Source organism: Diplotaxodon limnothrissa, linkage group LG18 (genome assembly GCF_057381915.1).
Source record: "Diplotaxodon limnothrissa isolate DT_005_m linkage group LG18, D_limnothrissa_male_GT1.1, whole genome shotgun sequence".
NCBI lineage: Eukaryota > Metazoa > Chordata > Actinopteri > Cichliformes > Cichlidae > Diplotaxodon > Diplotaxodon limnothrissa.
The window spans coordinates 33,256,861-33,275,705 of NC_140613.1; the positions used below are offsets into that span (position 1 = coordinate 33,256,861).

Here is an 18,845-nt window from a genome sequence, read left to right on the forward strand (position 1 = left end):
TTCATGACGAGAGCCAGGCGTCAGGACTGCCAAAATGAAATAAATAAATATATCATTAAATAATTAATTAAATGTGTCAATAATTAATTAAATGTGTCAATAATTAATTAAAATGTGAAATACATAAATAATTAATTAAATGTGTCAATAATTAATTAATTACATGTGTCAATAATTAATTAAAATGTGAAATACATAAATAATTAATTAAATGTGTCAATAATTAATTAATTACATGTGTCATAACTATTTATTTAATTAATTAATTCCAATTTTAATTAATTATTGCCACATTTAATTAATTATTTAATGGTGTATTTAATTAATTCATTATGGCAGTCCTGGCGTTCCATAGTCATCCAACACAATGGTGGCGGTAAAGTGAGGTGGCACCTGACTCATTTGGCGAAGAAGAAGAATTTTAACGTTGTTGGCGATCCGACTTCTTCACGTCATCAGGTCGCTGTGTCACATGTGTGTGGGGCTGTGAAAGCCTACTGGCTTAAAAAAAGAAGAGAAACAAACCAAATTTTTAGCAGCTGTAATTTCAGAAAATTGTAGTTAAAATAATAAAATGCCCAAAAAGGTGAAAGAAGAAGCAGAGTGGGTGGACGATGAAGCAACTCCGGCATCTGGTGAGAGACGCGTGAGAAGCTAGCCAGTAGGCTAAGTAGCATTACAGCTAAGTTAACGATAAGTAGCACAGATAAAGAGAATATAAACAGAAACAATACCGAAAACTCACAGTCTTCATTTAAAACTGCACGCTGCCAACAGTCGCTATCTCATAAATAAGCGCAACTGTCATGAATCCTGAGTATTGTCTGATCTGTTGAAGCCCAACTTTTACCAAATCGCTGTTTAGCTTAAATATGGTCACGCAGAGGCTCAGCACCGGTCGACTCAAGCTCATGTTGGTGATGGTACAGTACAGGTTTAGGGAAACAACCTGATGCCAAACGATGGATCAGCAAACAACATGCTTTAAGCTATTACACCACGCACCCATTTCCTAAGCTAATGCCACACTGTTAGTAATAACCCGTAATAACCCGTGTAACATAAAGGGAGAATAGTAAAAGAAAAAAGTAGAAACTGATATTTAATGAACGACAGATATGTCGCTGAGCCTTACCAAGTGGTCCGAATAAACTGTACTAGCTAACACACACACACACACACACACACACATATATATATATATATATATATATATATATATATATATATATATATGTATATATATATATATATATATATATATATATATATAAGGATCCATGTTGCAGCATTTTAGAGGATTTGCAATTACGAAGTACCTAGGATCTAGATTTAACATGTGTAAGGCCTTCAGTATGGTAAACTGCCTGAAAGGCATTGCGTTTGGATTTGTACTTAAATACAACTGATTTGACAGCATATAGTAAATCCTGTGGTCTAAGCCTTCCTGAAGGTCTTTATATAAATAGAGATGGCATGTTCATTGTACCTGCATAGGGTTTCTTCCCACAGTCATTTATGTTAAGGTTGTTCTGAATTGGTTTCTAGGTGTGCATATAAGATAACTGCAAGTTGTCAGTGGTAAGATTGGTATAGCAATGCCAGTGTGTTTCCCAGCAGATTTGGCTGTGTAATTTCCAGCCTACTGTTGAGAAACTATTGTTAAAACAGACGACAAGCCCACCATCATTCATCTACGGATCCTACTGCTCTGAAAGGAGTGAATGGTTCTGTAGAATCGACTATTAAAAAAGTACATTTCTGAGCACAGATGCTGATCATTTAAATAATGATTTTTCGATGGCAGTGTGACTCTAAAGTGCTGTACTGTTTGTACGTTTTCTCCCCAACAAACACAACAATGTCGATTTCGCACCATCAAAGGCGCCTGCGGGTGAGAGAAAAGTGTATAAAGTGTGTAGTGAGGGGTTTTCCAGCCTTAAAACATCTACAATAATTGTAAAAAATAAAGCTGGCTATTTTACAGATTTCACCTATCGCGGGTTATTTTTAGAACGTAGCTACCGTGATAACGAGGGACGGCTGTAGATTGAGACGGGTGTTTTGCAGAGTTATATCTGGGTAAATCAGACAGCTCAAGTGATTTTGGAGTATTTAGCTAGAGGAGGGCTGAGTTTTAGAAACTCTTCTACTGTATAAACGTGAAATCGCCCTGCTGTGAAACCACTGCAGCGTAAATTAAACTACATGCTGTTTGGTTGCAAGTATTTATCAAAGCAGAGTCACTGCCACCTGTGGGCGACTAACTGTCCCTGCAAAAGAAAATACACTGACTGACACATGGGACAGTGTTAAAAAACGATGTTTAAAACTGACTGAAGTTGTAGTCAGTGTTTAAGATCCAACATTACAAATTAAAAAAGAAGTAATCTGTGTGCTCTGTGGTGTGTGCACTGTTGAATAAAGACAGGAATTTACTTAGGAAAAGGGACAATGCATATTAATGAACATTTTAACAAATGTAAATATGCCAGGTTATAGCCTTGGGCTCATTTCCATCTGCAGACCCTTGTGCAGGTTTTGTGCTCACTGTAGATGTTATGGAGTGATCTCACTCTGGAAATGTGATTTAAAAACCTTAAATGCTGAAAACCACTCTGATCATTGAGAAATGTAACTTAAGACATCCAGAGAAGCTAGACTGTGTTTTTGTTTGGGTTTTTGGGGTGTAAATATTCTCCAACTCCTTCCACTGTGTTATTTTAAGTTGGCAGGAATACTGAAGACCAGACGGAAAGCTCAGCTCTTTCCAGCTCAGCACCTCTCAGCGGCACACAAGGTGCAAAACAAGACATGTTTTGTTAGCCCTAAATGTGTCGCCATTTCCTGTAGTCCTTAGTCAGTCGTGGTTGTGTGATTCATTTGTTTTCACGTGTTTCTTTTCAAAGTTTGTGCTTCTGAAATCAGCACAAACAAACATGCATAAAGCCAGCCAACCCCGTAGTGCTTCTACCTTTGTAGTACAGCTTTTGTCGCACTGACGTGCACTTGCTCACACTGTTGGTAAATTCCCTCTTCCATTCTACTAGGTTATGACAGTTACTATTCTAGCTTTATACACAGAATTTCCTACATCAGTGATGCCCAGTTGTGTTTCTGTAAAATTTCAAATCGCTTTTCTTTCAACAGAAAAAACTGTCAAAAAGGGGAAGAAAGATAAAAAGGGGAAAAAGTCTGTGAGTACATGTTTAATATAACATATAACATTATTGTTTTTTAGACAGCATGTCTCATTGGATGTGTTTTTCTCCAGTTTTTTGAGGAACTTGCCACAGAAAAGGTGGACGTGGTGCCTGTGAAAGACATGCATGGAAAACAGGTAATCAACATGACATGTAGGTGTTCAACTAAAACACTGAAAAGAACAGCATTCACTTTCTGTAACTTAACACGGGCAAAAAGACAGGAACATCTTACCAGAATTGGAAATTGTATCGCGTAGGCTGTTTTTTTTGTTTGCCCCCCTCCACCCTTTTTCACATTGAATTCCAGCTCATTCAAAAGCATGTGATGGAGCAATCCATCTTCCTGCCTGTAGGTTAAACAGCCCTGCTGAAAAAGAACCTGTGTCACTAAGCTCAAACTGGTCTTGAATTCTAAATAAAGCACCAGAAACAGTGTCTTTAAGATTCTGACTACTTGTAACATTTGAATTTTTTTCAAGCCTCAGAAAAAAAAGAAAGATCGGCGGAAAGGAAAAGGTGACGATGCAGATGATGAAAATGTCATGTTGACACTGTCAAAACTCTCAGTGGAAGCAAGTGATGAGGATTCAGGTATATTTCTAAAACAATATCATTCTTTTTCCTCATAAAGTGTATGACGCTGTTTCAATGTACTTATCTTTTGCTTCCACAGTCACTGTCTCCAGTAAAGGAAGTAAGAAAAAGGTTTGTCAGCACTCACAAACACTCTGCTTGACCTCCGCCATCAGCAACATTCACACGCCGACTCTGTAAAGCATCTCTGGTCTCTTTCAGGGTGGGAACATCTTTGCTGCTCTTAGCCAAGGACAGAGTGATGAGGATGAGGAAAGTGATTTGGATGAAGATGAAAAACCTGCAGAAAAGGTGGAGTACTCCATTTCATGTGGGTTAAGAGTGTTAACAGTTAATATTCCTGCCAGTATGGCTGTGACCATAATGTGGTAGCTTTATCTAAGTGCAGGCATTTAATTCTATAAATATATATATTACCAATGCAGACAGACAACACTTGCCTCAAGGGGCTTTAGAATATAAGAGAAGAACCTTGGAGCATTAACAATCAGACCTGTGAGCAAGCACAGGAAAAACTCCTTTCTAGCAAGAAACCAAACAAAAGAAGCTGGTGGTGCAGGAAGGAGAAGAGAAAGAAGGAGAGCATGGAAACACAAGGACAAAACTCAAACAATGGAAGAGACAAAAGTTAATGACAATGCAATAGAGACACATAAGCCATCTGTTGGTACATCCAGCAGTCTGCTACAGTCTGCATAAAAAAGCATTAAAATCACAACATAAGCTGTGTTCTTCCTGCTTCAGATAGACTGTGTTTATATCCATGATTTCATGTTATTGTTTATCAAACGGGGAAACATGTTTGTGGTCTTCTTTTGTGGTCGTCTCAGTGAATCTTGGCTGGAGCGTGCCGAAACTTGCAGTTTTGGAATCTGTGAGATCTCGGCTTTTAGAAAATGTGTGGTTTGCTTGGTTACGTGAAGTCGCGGGTTGGTAGTTTGTGTTTCACTCCCGCATTCACACCCATGGGCAATGTAGATGAATCAGTTAACCTATCCCCACTAAGTGCATGTCTTTGGATGGGGGGGAGGAAGCCGGAGTACCCGGAGAGAACCCACGCAGACACGAGGAGAACATGCAAACTCCACACAGAAAGACCCCGATGGTGGAATTGAACTCAGGACCTTCTTGCTGTGCAGCAACAGTGCTCACCACCGTGCCACCGATATTCAGTTTCTGATTTTTTTCTTTTTGATAACATAACAGCGCACATACAGAATGTAAAACCTTTGTACTATTAAGAGAAGGCTGGTCAACATCTCTGACTTCTTTATTCCAGCGACAGACTCAGTGTTCTCTTTTTAAAAAATGCATGCTTGCATCAGATTTCCTTCGGTCTGCTGCTGGACACTTAATGTGTCTCGTCTGTAATGTTGGTCTGCAGACATTTTCCACTTTACCAAACAGCAGTTTCTGATTCTTTTACTGTCAGTCAGGGTCTGATGAGGAGGATGTTGAAGAGAAACCTACAAAGAAGACCAAGAAGGCTGAAGTTCAGTCCAAGGTGAGTCCTGCTCACATCCATACCTGTCAATGCGAGTTTCTTGGCAGCAACCGTGAACCATTACAAACATTAAGAGGTGCAACACCTAGAACCAAACAAATACCAGTCAATTTCTATTTTAAAGTCTTAGAGTCACTGGAACACGAAGAAGTTGGACAACAGCACAAGAGGAATGCCACCTGTTGGATAATGATGGAGTTGGTGTGCTTTTTCTCTAATGATGGGTTTTTAATCTGTCCACGTAGAAAGAAAAAAGTGCTCAGAGACCACGTAGCATGGATGAAGATGTGGAAGAGGAGGGTAGTGACATAGGTGACACCACAATGGTAAGTCTCCAAAGGTGTTGTCCTGTCTTCTCTGCTTTGCTCAGTGAATAAACCTTTTCTGACTATTACCCTCAGAGTGCAGAGGATGTCATCGCAGAGCAGGCCAAGAAGCCAGAAGATGACCTGTATGCTAATCTCACCAAAAAGGAGAAGAAGAAGAAGAAAAAACAGGTAATTACTCTCCATGCTGTTGTGTCAGAATGTTAAGAGAACTACCAAACCTATGAAAATAGCTGAGTCTTATTTAAAAACGAAAAGCAGTTAAAACTGGCATGAAAGTAAATGGCTGTATACTCGGTCATCGATCCGTCTGTCGACCTCCCGCTCCCTTCTCCCGTCACTCGTGAACAAGACCCCGAGTTACTTAAACTCCTCCACTTGAAAGGGTGGAGTGCCCAAGTGGGCCGTTCCAAGTCGAGCTGGAGGCCATCAGCTGATGAAGCCAACAGGACCACACCCAGAATGAGATGTCACTAAGTTCATATGCGTGTGAAGGCCTATATAGTGCAACTGCCTTTCAGAGTCAGAAGCCTTCATCGTCACTGTTTATGCTGTCAGTGTGAAATGAAAACATAAGAGCAGCCCTGCAGGATTGTACACATTTTTGTAGGCACCATAGGCTGCTATGGCATCACGGGTATAATCTCTGTGGTCCTGATGTAATTAGCATATTTTGTGCCTTGCTGTTGTTCTCATTTGTGTGGTTGTGCGTCCATGTGTGCGCCGTTCCTTTCAGATGGAGTATGAGCGTCAGGTGGCCAGTGTCCGTGCTCAGAATGCACTGGAAGGAGATTTCTCCATTTCCCAGGCTGAGATGTCTTCCAGACAGGCCATGCTGGAGAACGCCTCTGATATCAAGGTTATTATAGCTTTCTTGACACTTGCAGTGTTCTGCGACTACTGCCTGAAATTCTGTCCTATAAAGTTCTTTGAAAAACTAAGTACACCCCATGATTTAATAGCTTGTCGAAGCACCTTCCCTGAAAGTCCCTCCAAACAAGCCACGTGTGTCTTTTTCCTCATTGTGCTATCATGAACTTTAATATTTCACATGCTAACTCAGGCCTGTGAAGTCTGAGATGTAACTGCTGACCTTGGGCTGAATCTGCTAGAAAGATTGTGTTAACACACACCAGAGCAACAAACACACCAGAGCAACAAACACACCAGAGCAACACACACACCAGAGCAACACGCACACCAGAGCAACAAACACACCAGAGCAACAAACACACCAGAGCAACAAACACACCAGAGCAACACACACACACCAGAGCAACACACACACACCAGAGCAACACACACACACCAGAGCAACACAAACACACCAGAGCAACACACACACACCAGAGCAACACACACACACCAGAGTAACAAACACACCAGAGCAACACACACACCAGGCCAACAAACACACCAGAGCAACAAACTAGAGATGGCACGATACCACTTTTTTATGTCCGATACCGATACCGATATCATAAATTTGGATATCTGCCGATACCGATATGAATCCGATATAATGTTTTTTAATCAACAAAACTGTTTTTTAAATATCTTGCTGCATTTTGTATAAGTTCATACTCAAGTTTAAAACAACAACTACACTAAAGCTATTCTGTTATACCTGTATGCAAAAAAAAATATTTCATAGTTCAGCAATACTGATCAATCTAATAAACTTAAACCTACACCATCCTCCCTATTCTGGTATTTTAAAGAGTACCTAGCGTAAATATTAAGCAACCTAACTAATAGGGTTCCAACTCCCAGCAACAACAAAAATAAATAAATAAAAAATAGGGAACCACCCCTCACGCTCCACCTCATGATGCTTAATCGACGTAATCAACCTTAATTTGATGCAGTGTGAAAAAAAAAATGCACGGAAATCAATTCTTTTTCAAGAAATATTAAATAGATTCAACATCTTTCTTCAACAAAATTGCAGACTGCACAGATGGTACCTTCCCAAAGGAAAAAGTACTATAGCTTACTAGGGTATATTAGACTTAACAGTTACTATATGCAGTAATGGACTTCTATACATTTTACATCAGATTAAAAATTTGGGTGTAAGATTCAGATAAATATTAAATAATTAAAAGCGAGACATCTTAAACGAGAATAAGAAAGAAAAGTATGTCTTTGTGCCCCCTTTCCCAGTTAATGCCCTATCGGCCCCCCTGGCTAAACTTTGCTAGATCCGCCCCTGCACAGTTACCAGCGTCAGCTACGTAGAAAAAGATCCTCGAGTAGAAAGTAATATTAAATACATTCTAACAACAGCTGATCAAGCTTAAACGTGCTGCTGTTGTTCAGCCGCTGGTTTCCTCTTTCTGGTGCAAAGTGGGCCAAAAGCAAACAAGAGACACGGACTCGCGACAGAAAAGCCGATCAGCTGATCATTAAGCAGTTTCATGATTGAAGTAGCAGCCGGAGAGCGAGAGGCAGTCGCTCGTTAAGCTTAACGCAGGAATGCTTTACAAACATTCAGAGATGGACTTACACACTTGCTTTACTTCTCTCGGGGATAACTTTGTCGGAGATGAAATGCCGGGTTGCTAAGCGAAGCTCCACATGCTATCCAGACCACCGACAGGTCCCGCATGCCACAGCCGCTCTATCACGTGATGCATACTGCTCCGACGTGCTAACGTTCTGAGGTGAGTTACGGCGTGTTGCAAGTTTTGTGAGGTGCTTTCGTGATACACGGATTACATCGGATTACATTTTTTATTTTTCTCCGATATCCGATCCAGTAATTTAGGTCAGTATCGGACCGATACCGATACGTAATATCGGATCAGTCCATCTCTACAACAAACACACCAGAGCAACACACACACACCAGAGCAACAAACACACCAGACCAACACACACACCAGAGCAACACACACACACCAGAGCAACACACACACACACCAGAGCAACACACACACACCAGAGCAACAAACACACCAGACCAACACACACACCAGACCAAAACGCACACCAGAGCAACAAACACACCAGAGCAACACACACACCAGAGCAACACACAAAACTTCAGAACTGAACCTGTTGGTACAGGTGGTCCTTTTAATCCCGGACAAAGTGATAACGATGTGCTTAGGCTTTCCCAGTTCTGCAATTAGCCTCCTTGAAACCTTTCACTTCATATGCCCAAATACTGAAAAGGGTAAAAATGAACTAGGTATAGGAATTGCTCTTTTTTTTTTTTCTTCTTTCTTTTTTTTTTTAATATTTTAAAAATGTAGTGTTTTGTTTTTTTTTAAATTTCAAATATTGTATAACAAGACAAAAAATGGAATTCATTAAACTACCAAATAAACAAATTGGTACCCTCTTTCTGGCAGCACTTCTGCTATAATTTTGTTCGTGTTTTTTTTTTTTTTTTTTTCTTTGAGCAATGAGGAATTGCTCATTTATTTTTGTTTTCCTCATTTTGTTTTTGTTTTTGTTACATTTCTGAATGACAGATTGTTGTCAGACTGTTCTTTCCGATCTCTGTCAGTGACTTTCTGCTCTGTGTGTTTTAGCTGGAGAGGTTCAGCATATCTGCTCATGGCAAGGAGCTCTTCGTCAATGCTGACCTTCTGATTGTGGCAGGAAGAAGATATGGTTTAGTTGGACCAAATGGGTAAATATCTTTTTGTCATCAGTACTTTAGCAGCACAGACACTTTTCAGTACCAGTTTCAAACTTGCTCTGTCATTTCATAACTGACTTTTGGGAATTTGACTATATTAATGTACAATATTTGGATGGAAGACAAGAAAATGGAGGAAAATATATGAAGCCCCTCAAGTTGCACTGTTGCACAGAATATCTTTATTTATTTATTTTTTTCAGATCATTTTGAATCTTTTCATTTTCAGACGTTTTTCACATAGCTCTGCCCTGTGGGTGTGTTTCCAACCATGATGGTAACATTGATTACTTTAGCTGCACAGTGTACCAACAGTATGGATTTTTCTATTGTCGTGGTGGGACATGATCTGTTCATTTTTCAGATGCGGAGACTCTCTCACTCTTACAGTCAACAGGAAACGTGGCGTCTTGGCTCTATGACATTTTCACAATCATAATGAGAATACTGTGGTTACAGTCGCTCCAAGACAATAAGAACAGTAACAGACTAACTCAGTTAAATAATAAAATATATCACAAAGTTAAAAAATATATGAAATAGCTCTGATATAAATATCCAGAACATAACAGATTAAATATATATGATTGACATTTTCCTCTTTTAGTGCAGAAGCAGCTCTAACGAACAAAAACCGTTTGGCACGCTGCTCGTTTGGAATTTAAAAATTTTTGCGTGACTAATATGAGGTTTTGACAGAGGCTGACGTTTTCTGGATGATTAAAAAGCATCGTTTTAATCACACTTTGTCTTGTCCTGACATGTAAACCCTTTTTTATATATAACATGTAATTGTATGATAATGGACTGCACCACAGTGGCCAATACATTTAGTTACTGTAGATTTCTTTTTAAAAATGCTATATTGAAGTTTGGAGGATGTGGTGTAAAGCAGCTACCGTCACAATGGTCACTTTGTTCTCTGCCGCATCCTCGTCTTACAGTCACTTATATTTATAACCGCCGTTAAGCCGCTGCAGTACGATAGGTGTCGCCACTCAGACAATACCACCACATAAGCGCTGATGTAGAAAGAAAGAAGTGGAAACTTTAACCCAAGACTTTGAGTGGGTTTGTTCCACAAACACTCAAGTTTTTAAACTGTTCCAACGTCGTCCGCTGTATATCTGCATGTCTCTGAGCTTCTATGTGGGAAAACCATTAAAATGGAGGGGCACAAAATCGAGAGGGGCCCAATCGGCCAAAGTGCCACACAGTGTCGACACATGAAGGGGCGTTGGCTGAGCACTTCACAAATGATCAACACCAACTCACTGCCCGTGATCAGGTACCCTGCTGGGATAATGAGCTGGCTAAAGGAGGAGATAAAAGCCACTGACATCAAGACAAGTTTCACCCCAAGTCCAGCACCCTGATTCTGTACGCTGAGCAGAAGGAAGGAGGCCGGGGACTGGTGAGCATCAGCACCATCCAGGATGAGACAACAAACATCCACGAATACATCAGGAAGATGGCCCCAACCGACCGCCTGCTCAGTGAATACCTTAGGCAGCAGAAACCCAAGAAAGAGGAGGAACCATCATGGAAGGTATGTACCACCAGCAGACAGAGGGGGTGGCTGACATCCAGAAATCCTACCAGGGGCTGGACAAAGCTGGACTGAAAGACAGCACAGAGGCACTAATCGTGGTAACACAGGAACAAGCTCTGATCTGAAGATCCATAGAGGCTGGGGTCTATCACACCAGGCAAGACCCCAGCTGCAGGCTGTGTAAAGATGCCCCTGAGACAATCCAGCACATGACAGCAGGGTGCAAGATGCTAGCAGGCAAGGCATACATGGAACGCCATAACCAAGTGGCCGGCATAGTGTACAGGAACATCTGTGCCGAGTATAACCTGGAAGTCCCGAGGTCAAAATGGGAGATGCCCCCAAGGGTGGTGGAGAATGACCGAGCTAAGATCCTGTGGGACTTCCAGATACAGACGGACAAAATGGTGGTGGCTAACCAACCGGACATAGTGGTGGTAGACAAACAGAAGAAGACGGCCGTAGTGATACCGAATGACAGCAACATCAGGAAGAAGGAACACGAGAAGCAGATCCCGGGAACAACATCGGAGATCTCTGTCCAGAAGAGCGCAGTCCTGGGAACAGCTAAGATACTGAACAGGACCCTCAAACTCCCAGGCCTCTGGTAGAGGACCTGAGCTTGGAGGACAGACCGCCTGCAGGGGCGAGAGAGGAATGTTTTTAATATACATGTGTGCTTCAATGTTTGGTTTTTCGTTTATAGCACTACTTGGTTTCTTCAGCATGGGCTCAAACACCAGGACGTATGTAAATCACACCAGGCACTTTGAATCAGAAATAATCTGATTTCTCGTGTTCATTTTTTCTTTCAGAAAAGGAAAGACCACTCTACTGAAGCATATAGCTAATAGAGCTCTCAGTATTCCTCCTAACATTGATGTGCTGCTGTGTGAACAGGGTAGGTGATAAGTCCCTCTTGTGCTCTGTCGTTTTTCTGCTGTGTGCCCTTTGTTATCACCCATTGACTCTGTGGAATGCTTTTGTTTGTTAGAGGTGGTCGCTGATGACACGCCAGCAGTTCAGGCGGTGCTGAAGGCGGACACTCGCCGCCTGAAGCTTCTGGAAGAGGAGAAACGGCTCCAGGCTCGTCTGGAAAAGGGAGAGGATAGTGTAGCTGAGAGGCTGGATAAGGTTGGTGTCCATGTGCACTACCAGACCTGATACAGTATACAGCTTATGAACATAGTCCTGCTGCCATATTTAACAAATTAATAAAGGCTTCCTAATTTATGGTGGCTATAAGTTAACCTTCAACTTTAAATGCATTAACAGTAAGTTATACAGCAGTGTGAGCAGAGACACCCTCGGGCATGCCACGTAAAGTGTATTTCAGTACTTTCATCGCTGAGCCAGAGGCTCCGTTTCAGCATTAGGTAGAGATGTAACGTTTGAAAAACCATCCAGCAGTAAAATAATTCCTCACAATGTTCTGGCAGACGGTGCTTCCCTTGTCGACAGCCTTCCCATTAATAATGGACCCACATTAAGAGTCCTTTGGTGATCTTTGCTGGCCTGTATGCTGATTATCTGACTTTTCTCTCCACAGGTCTATGAAGAGTTGAGGGCAATAGGAGCTGCAGCAGCTGAGGCCAAGGCGAGAAGGATATTGGCTGGTCTGTCATTCACTCCTGAGATGCAGAACAGACCTACCAAGAGGTTTTCTGGAGGGTGGAGAATGAGAGTTTCCCTGGCCAGGTGCGCTGCAGCAAACATCCTCAGTGGAACTGGTATAGCATCAACCTGTCTCAACCTTAACGTCTGTGCCCACAGAGCCCTGTTCATGGAGCCCACTTTACTGATGTTGGATGAACCCACCAACCACTTGGATCTGAATGCTGTTATCTGGCTTAACAAGTACGAGTCATCTTTCTAACCAATAACAGCTCATTTAAATTTCTAACTGGTTCTCATGAAACATGTTAGCCTACTTCTCACAGTGAAAGAGACTCAAGTCTCTAATTATGGTGCAGTTCCATACACTTTCCAACTGGTATTGTTGGAACCAGTGGTGCTGGAAAGAACTTTTTCTGTCTCTGATTTCAGCGAATTAAATGACATTTAACCATTATTATTATGATAATTTTGGACAAGTAGGTCTTATCTTAATTATTAACTCGTTTAAATTTGGTTCGTGTGAAAAATGAATGACACAACATTGCCATGATTTGTTGTTAATTTATTGAAATTGCTGTACAGAAGAAAACGTCACATTTTTCTTTCCTACAGTCTACAGCTTCCATCAGCTATGAAAGTAGCTTCAGTCTTAGTAATGTGACTCATTTGTTGTTCTTGACTGTTCTTTCCCACCTGCAGCTACCTTCAAGGCTGGAAGAAGACTCTCCTCATAGTTTCCCATGACCAGAGTTTCCTTGACGATGTGTGCACAGATATCGTCCACTTGGACAACCAGAAACTTTACTATTACAGAGGGAACTATTGTAAGTGACAACGTGTCATCGCTAGTCACTAATTACTTGCAGAGAGAGAAGTTTGTGCGAAACTATGTGATTTAGTTAAAGACATTAGGACCGCTTTACCTCAGTTCTTCCTCATTTTTTAAGTGACCTTCAAGAAGATGTACGTGCAGAAGCAGAAAGAACTGCAGAAACAGTACGACAAACAGGAGAAGAAACTCAAGGAGCTGAAGGCTGGTGGCAAGTCTACCAAACAGGCTGTGAGTATGGCTTTCTCTTCACTCAAGTACACCTGAGCACCAAATCAACTAGTTACAAAAATACTGTCTTCTCAACCAGGAGAAGAAGGATTTAAAATTTAAACAAAATCCAACCGTTTAGGCTGTCAGGGGAACCCGTCTATGATCAGCTGATCACTCTGTTGCAGTTAATGCTGCTGTAATATGCCTGCAAGGTCTAGACTCGGCAAAATATTTCTTAATTTCCAGGTGACACTTTTATCCGTCTGTTGTGAGGCTAGTGTCCCTGCTGACATCACTTACGTTGTTCCATTTCAGGAGAAACAGACTAAGGACGCCCTGACCAGAAAGCAGCTAAAAGGCAAGAAGAAGGGAGGTCAGGAGGAGGAGAGCCATGAGGCCACAGAGCTGCTGAAAAGACCCAAAGAGTACACCGTAAAGTTCACCTTCCCCAACCCACCTCCTCTCTCACCACCCATACTGGGACTGCATAGTAAGAACATGTGCACCTGCTCCGAGCGTTCAGTCTACTCTCTCTGATTCCCAGCTGTACAGGAAATGTTTCAGGACAAGCGACATGTGAATATCTCAAATATGAAACCGAGCTTGCTGTGCTCTGGGCACCCACAAACCAAATTTCTTTTCTATTTTCTTTTTAAAGCCTTTAAGTAAGAACAAAAAGAGAGTTCTTAGTCCAAGCTGTGTCCCAGATGTCACACCGGCACTTTTGTTAACATGCAGCGTAGATGGACATCATTTATTTGAGTCATTTTTTTATCAGCATTTATTAAAAAACAATGTTGTTTTTGTGCATAACAAAAAGCTCACACTTGTGCAGTCAAAATGTAAACTAACAGACGCTGAGCATAATAACAAAGACAGATTTCACAGCTGCTCTGTTCCCAACTTCTACTGCGTGACTGACAGCCTGGAGTTTGAAGTCTGCTTCGTAACCATGTCTCTGAACAGGTGCCATTTATGGCCCTTATACACACACAATACGGTAATATTACGTTGAAGCACAGTACGTATCACTCCGCGAGGCTCCGGACTACGGTAGCCGTAATGCTCCAACAATCCATCAGGCGGTGCGGCTTCGTAGTTTAGTCGAACTAAAAAAATTTTGAGCGCCGTGTAGCACAGAAAATTGGTTTGCAGTCAGTAAGCACAACCAGAACTCATACATAAGGCGCGCTGTGGATTTTTGAGAAAATGAAAGGATTTTAGTGTAAGCATATAGTCCGAAAATACGGTATACGAGTTTTGTAAGGTGGTTTGTTTCGGGGCAGGAGGCTGGGATTCAGCACACAGTTTCACACACTCTTCATTTGCACTTTATGGTGCTGTTGTAAAGGGTGAAAATACTGGTAGTGCTCCAACCTTTAGTCGGGACACTTTCCCAACATTCTCTACAGAATACATTATTCTGCTGCTCGTCTGACACTCCAAATAAGAGTAATAATAATTATGACCAGCTCCTCTTTGATAGCTGCCGTGCCCATCTTGTGCTGCCTGCAGGTGAAGCGATGGGGGAGGAGGGGGAGTTGTGTTCAGTGAAGGCGAGGCAGAGTAACGCTGTGTAGAGACAAAAGTGGACGAAAGAGAGGCAAACCTGCGGCTCCACAAGTATAATTATAACGTAACATAGACTATGTCGATATAAAGGATATTGTCACAACTTATATCTCGTATAAAAATATATCGATATATTTAAAAACTCGATATATTGCCCAGCCCTGCTGGCACACTTCATTCATATTCACATCTCCCCCCCTCCTCCCCTACTGAGCATGTGCTTCTTTCATTTTTTAATTCAAACCTAAACAATACACTTCATCTACTTACTTCTCCAGTGTAGTGAGTGGATGGAAACACTGTGTTACTCTTTCCTGTGACAGGTCACCTCCTGTGATCCTGGTTCTGTCCGTGGGTCCTAACAGTGTATAAATATCAACATAAAGCAGTTAACAAGTGGAGTCTGTGTGTGTTCAGTAAATACTTTAAATGATGCCATCTTTAGGACAGAAAAGCCATAATGTAGAAGATTTCCTGTGGCTTGTTTAATAATGTAACAGTCATTTCATCTTGTTGATGAAAACATTTGTGCCACCTGCAGGTGTAGACTTTGGCTATGAGGGTCAGAAGCTGCTGTTCAGAAATGTGGACTTTGGTATTGACATGGAATCGAGGAGTAAGTATTCGGCTTCATAAGAACACTTTCAGTAAGTAATCGGGTACTTTTTAGCCTCTCATCTACACGTAAATGTCATTTTAGGTAACGGAAAACAAAGCTTTTGAAAAACTCCTTCCAGGGTAACGACTTTGACATCGAAGACGTTGAGATTTTGTCTTGTGTCTTTCTGTTTTATCCAGATTGTATTCCATGTTATTGCTTGTAGGCTTGCGAGACACATTTCTATACAGGAAGGATTACATCACCACCTGGTACCCAGCATCTTCTAAACTAAATGTGGAGGCGCTGCTCACTGTGTTGTTGTGAATGAGATGCTGTAATGTATCACATTTTATTCCTCTCTTCCTGCTGTAGTTTGTATAGTTGGACCCAACGGTGTTGGAAAGAGTACCCTGCTGTTACTGCTTACTGGCAAATTAAATCCTGTAAGGCTGGAGACGTAAAGCTGTAATATTCAAATTTACAAAAACTTACAATCTGCTGACTTAACAGGATGTTTCACTTTTCAGACTAAAGGTGAGATGAGGAAGAATCATCGGCTGGTGAGTAACTTCCTACTGATGCTTTAAGGGTTTTACTTTTAACAGTTGCAACCATTTTGATGCATAGTTCCCCACTTTCAGCAGCTCAGATGTAACTGGACGATCTCTCCCGTACTCTGGCTGTTAGCCGTCTTACTCTGCTGTCTTCCTGACCTGCACACAGGCACAGCAGATGGCTGCCCCTCCCTGAGCCTGGTCCTGGAGTTTTTCCCTCCCTCTATTGATGCTTACAGAGGGGTTTCTCTCTAATATTGTAGGGTTTTTAGCCTAATATTTAAAAGTCGATGTACAAACAGTTTATTGAGATCTTTCTTCTACAAGTGTCTTTGGATGTTGGCTGTCTTTTGTTCTATTCGCTGTGAAGGTGATCCCACATGGTTTAACTGATAATGTTCCACTGTCTGGCTTTGCTTCACTGCACTGACATATTATATTTGGGATCATTGTCGTGCTAAAAACTGAAGCAGTGGCCAATTAGACCCTTTCTGGTTTTACATATCGATGGTCAACCCACTTATGTATTCTGTAGGTTTTGACACAGCCTGAAATTATGACCGAGCCGCCACCACGTTTTACAAATGACTCTAGACATTCACTATTTACCTCTCTGCTGACTTCGTCCATCTGTGTCGATGATGATTTGAATCGAAAATTGGATTCATCACTATATAAGATCAGCTCCCACTGATTTTCAGTTCCGTTTTGGTGGGATTTGTCATACCTTGGTCTTCCTCTGTGGTTGAGAACTCATCCTTACGAATGGCTTTGTGACAGCTACATTTTCTAATGAGGGTCTTGTTTTATCCTCCATTTGTCAGATTTCCTCCATTTCTGCACAGAGTGTGAAAAAGCAGCCAACATAAAAAAAAAAAGCTTTTCAAAAAGACAAAAAAAGGAGGTGTGGCTGAAGACTTTTGCACGATAGTGCTTTTAGTAGCTTTTCACTGGAATTCAGATCAGCTTTGTGGTACAGTGCCATTTATGAGACACCAGACAATCAGACTAATGAGGCTGGAAAACATGAAAGAGGCTGGAAAGTTGAGAAAAACTGTTCGCACAGATGAAACCAAGGTTAACTTTGCTGCTCTCAGTTTGTAGACCACAAAACTTGCCTTCTGTTTTACTAGGAAACACTGAAGCTACAGCCGATGTGGAAATCTGGAATACTGTTTTCACCAGCTAACATGTAGGTTTTTTCTGTGTGCAGAAAGTGGGCTTCTTTAACCAGCAGTATGCAGATCAGCTTAACATGGAGGAAACGGCCACAGAGTACTTGATGAGGAACTTCAATCTTCCCTACCAGGATGGCAGGAAGTGCCTGGGACGTTTTGGCCTCGAGAGCCACGCCCACACCATTCAGATCTCCAAACTCTCTGGTATAAACATAAACTGGTGAACGAGAATGTTTATTGTACTATCTTGTGAAGGAAATATTTTCTAATAGTGTCTGGATTTTGTCTTCATCAGGTGGTCAGAAAGCCAGAGTAGTGTTTGCTGAACTGGCCTGTCGTCAGCCTGACGTACTGATCTTGGTAAGCATTGTTCGGTCTTTTGCTCTTCCTCGTGATGAACACTTTCTACTGTCTTGTTGATTAATCGCTTCTCGTCTCACAGGACGAACCTACCAACAATTTGGACATTGAGTCAATCGATGCTTTATCAGAGGCCATCAATGAATACAAAGGAGGTGAGACTGGCTGCTTGGTCAGTTCAGTAGGGATGACTATTCTAACTGCTTAAGTGCTCACATAATTCACACATCTATTTCAAATGCTTGAAGTAATGTGCTAGATGGAAAGCACTACTGTGGAACAATTAAGAAATTCTTTATTTATCCCATATTTGGGAAATATTTTTATTTTAAATACTTTTAAATGACTCCATCCCTCTGTTTACTCCTGGCTTGGGCAGAACCTTTCGAAATGATATGGCTGTGCCTGCCTTTATTAGGACCGCCTCCTAGCAGACGCACCCATATCAATGTGAAGTTATCACACTCACAGTTATGTGCCCACACTGTCACCGTGTGGACGTTCAGAATAATTATATACATGGAAAAGTAATTGCAACTGTTTCTTCACCAGCACCAAAGTCGTAAATGAAAAAGTAGGGACTTCTGCAGCATCGTGGAGTAGGCAGCTAGGGGTACATGTAGACGCGCTGTTAAAATATAATATTTGTACTCAAAAGAATGAGTGAGCTTTGGTTTTATCAATAAATCTTTAGACTCCAGTGTGTATCGGAGCATTAACATCTTGACTTTCTTGTCCAGCTGTGATTATCGTGAGTCACGATGCACGGCTCATCACAGAGACACAGTGCCAGCTCTGGGTGGTGGAGGATTGTACCATCAACCAGATTGATGGAGACTTTGATGACTACAAGCGGGAGGTGCTGGAAGCCTTGGGAGAGACTGTGGTCAGCAAGGCCAATCCCTGATCAGAGCTGATGCCAGGGCACACACCTGCTGAGCCCTCCAGTGTGTGTGAGCACACATAATATGGATCTTCCTCTGGACTGTAACATCTTTATGGGGTTGAAGTTGCACAGATACTGGATTATAAATATGTAGGTGATAAAATGTCTTGAATTATAATCTGCTTAAATAAAACAGGAAGT

At 41.5% G+C, this 18,845-nt stretch overlaps 1 protein-coding gene across 1 annotated transcript; it reads left to right on the forward strand.

The window, feature by feature from the left end:
• The first annotated feature begins 454 nt into the window (after window positions 1–454).
• On the forward strand, window positions 455–18,838 carry abcf1 (ATP-binding cassette, sub-family F (GCN20), member 1). The gene is made up of 25 exons (XM_085377347.1): window positions 455–635; window positions 3,151–3,197; window positions 3,275–3,340; window positions 3,686–3,797; window positions 3,880–3,911; window positions 4,002–4,091; window positions 5,233–5,304; window positions 5,550–5,630; window positions 5,706–5,801; window positions 6,367–6,489; window positions 9,173–9,273; window positions 11,650–11,735; window positions 11,829–11,968; window positions 12,384–12,532; window positions 12,608–12,691; window positions 13,151–13,275; window positions 13,399–13,511; window positions 13,809–13,983; window positions 15,607–15,681; window positions 16,039–16,109; window positions 16,194–16,226; window positions 17,434–17,602; window positions 17,694–17,758; window positions 17,841–17,913; window positions 18,499–18,838. The coding sequence occupies exons 1-25, from the start codon at window positions 575–577 to the stop codon at window positions 18,663–18,665; spliced, it is 2,406 nt and encodes an 801-aa protein (XP_085233473.1). The 5' UTR covers window positions 455–574; the 3' UTR covers window positions 18,666–18,838.
• The last annotated feature ends 7 nt before the right edge of the window (window positions 18,839–18,845 follow it).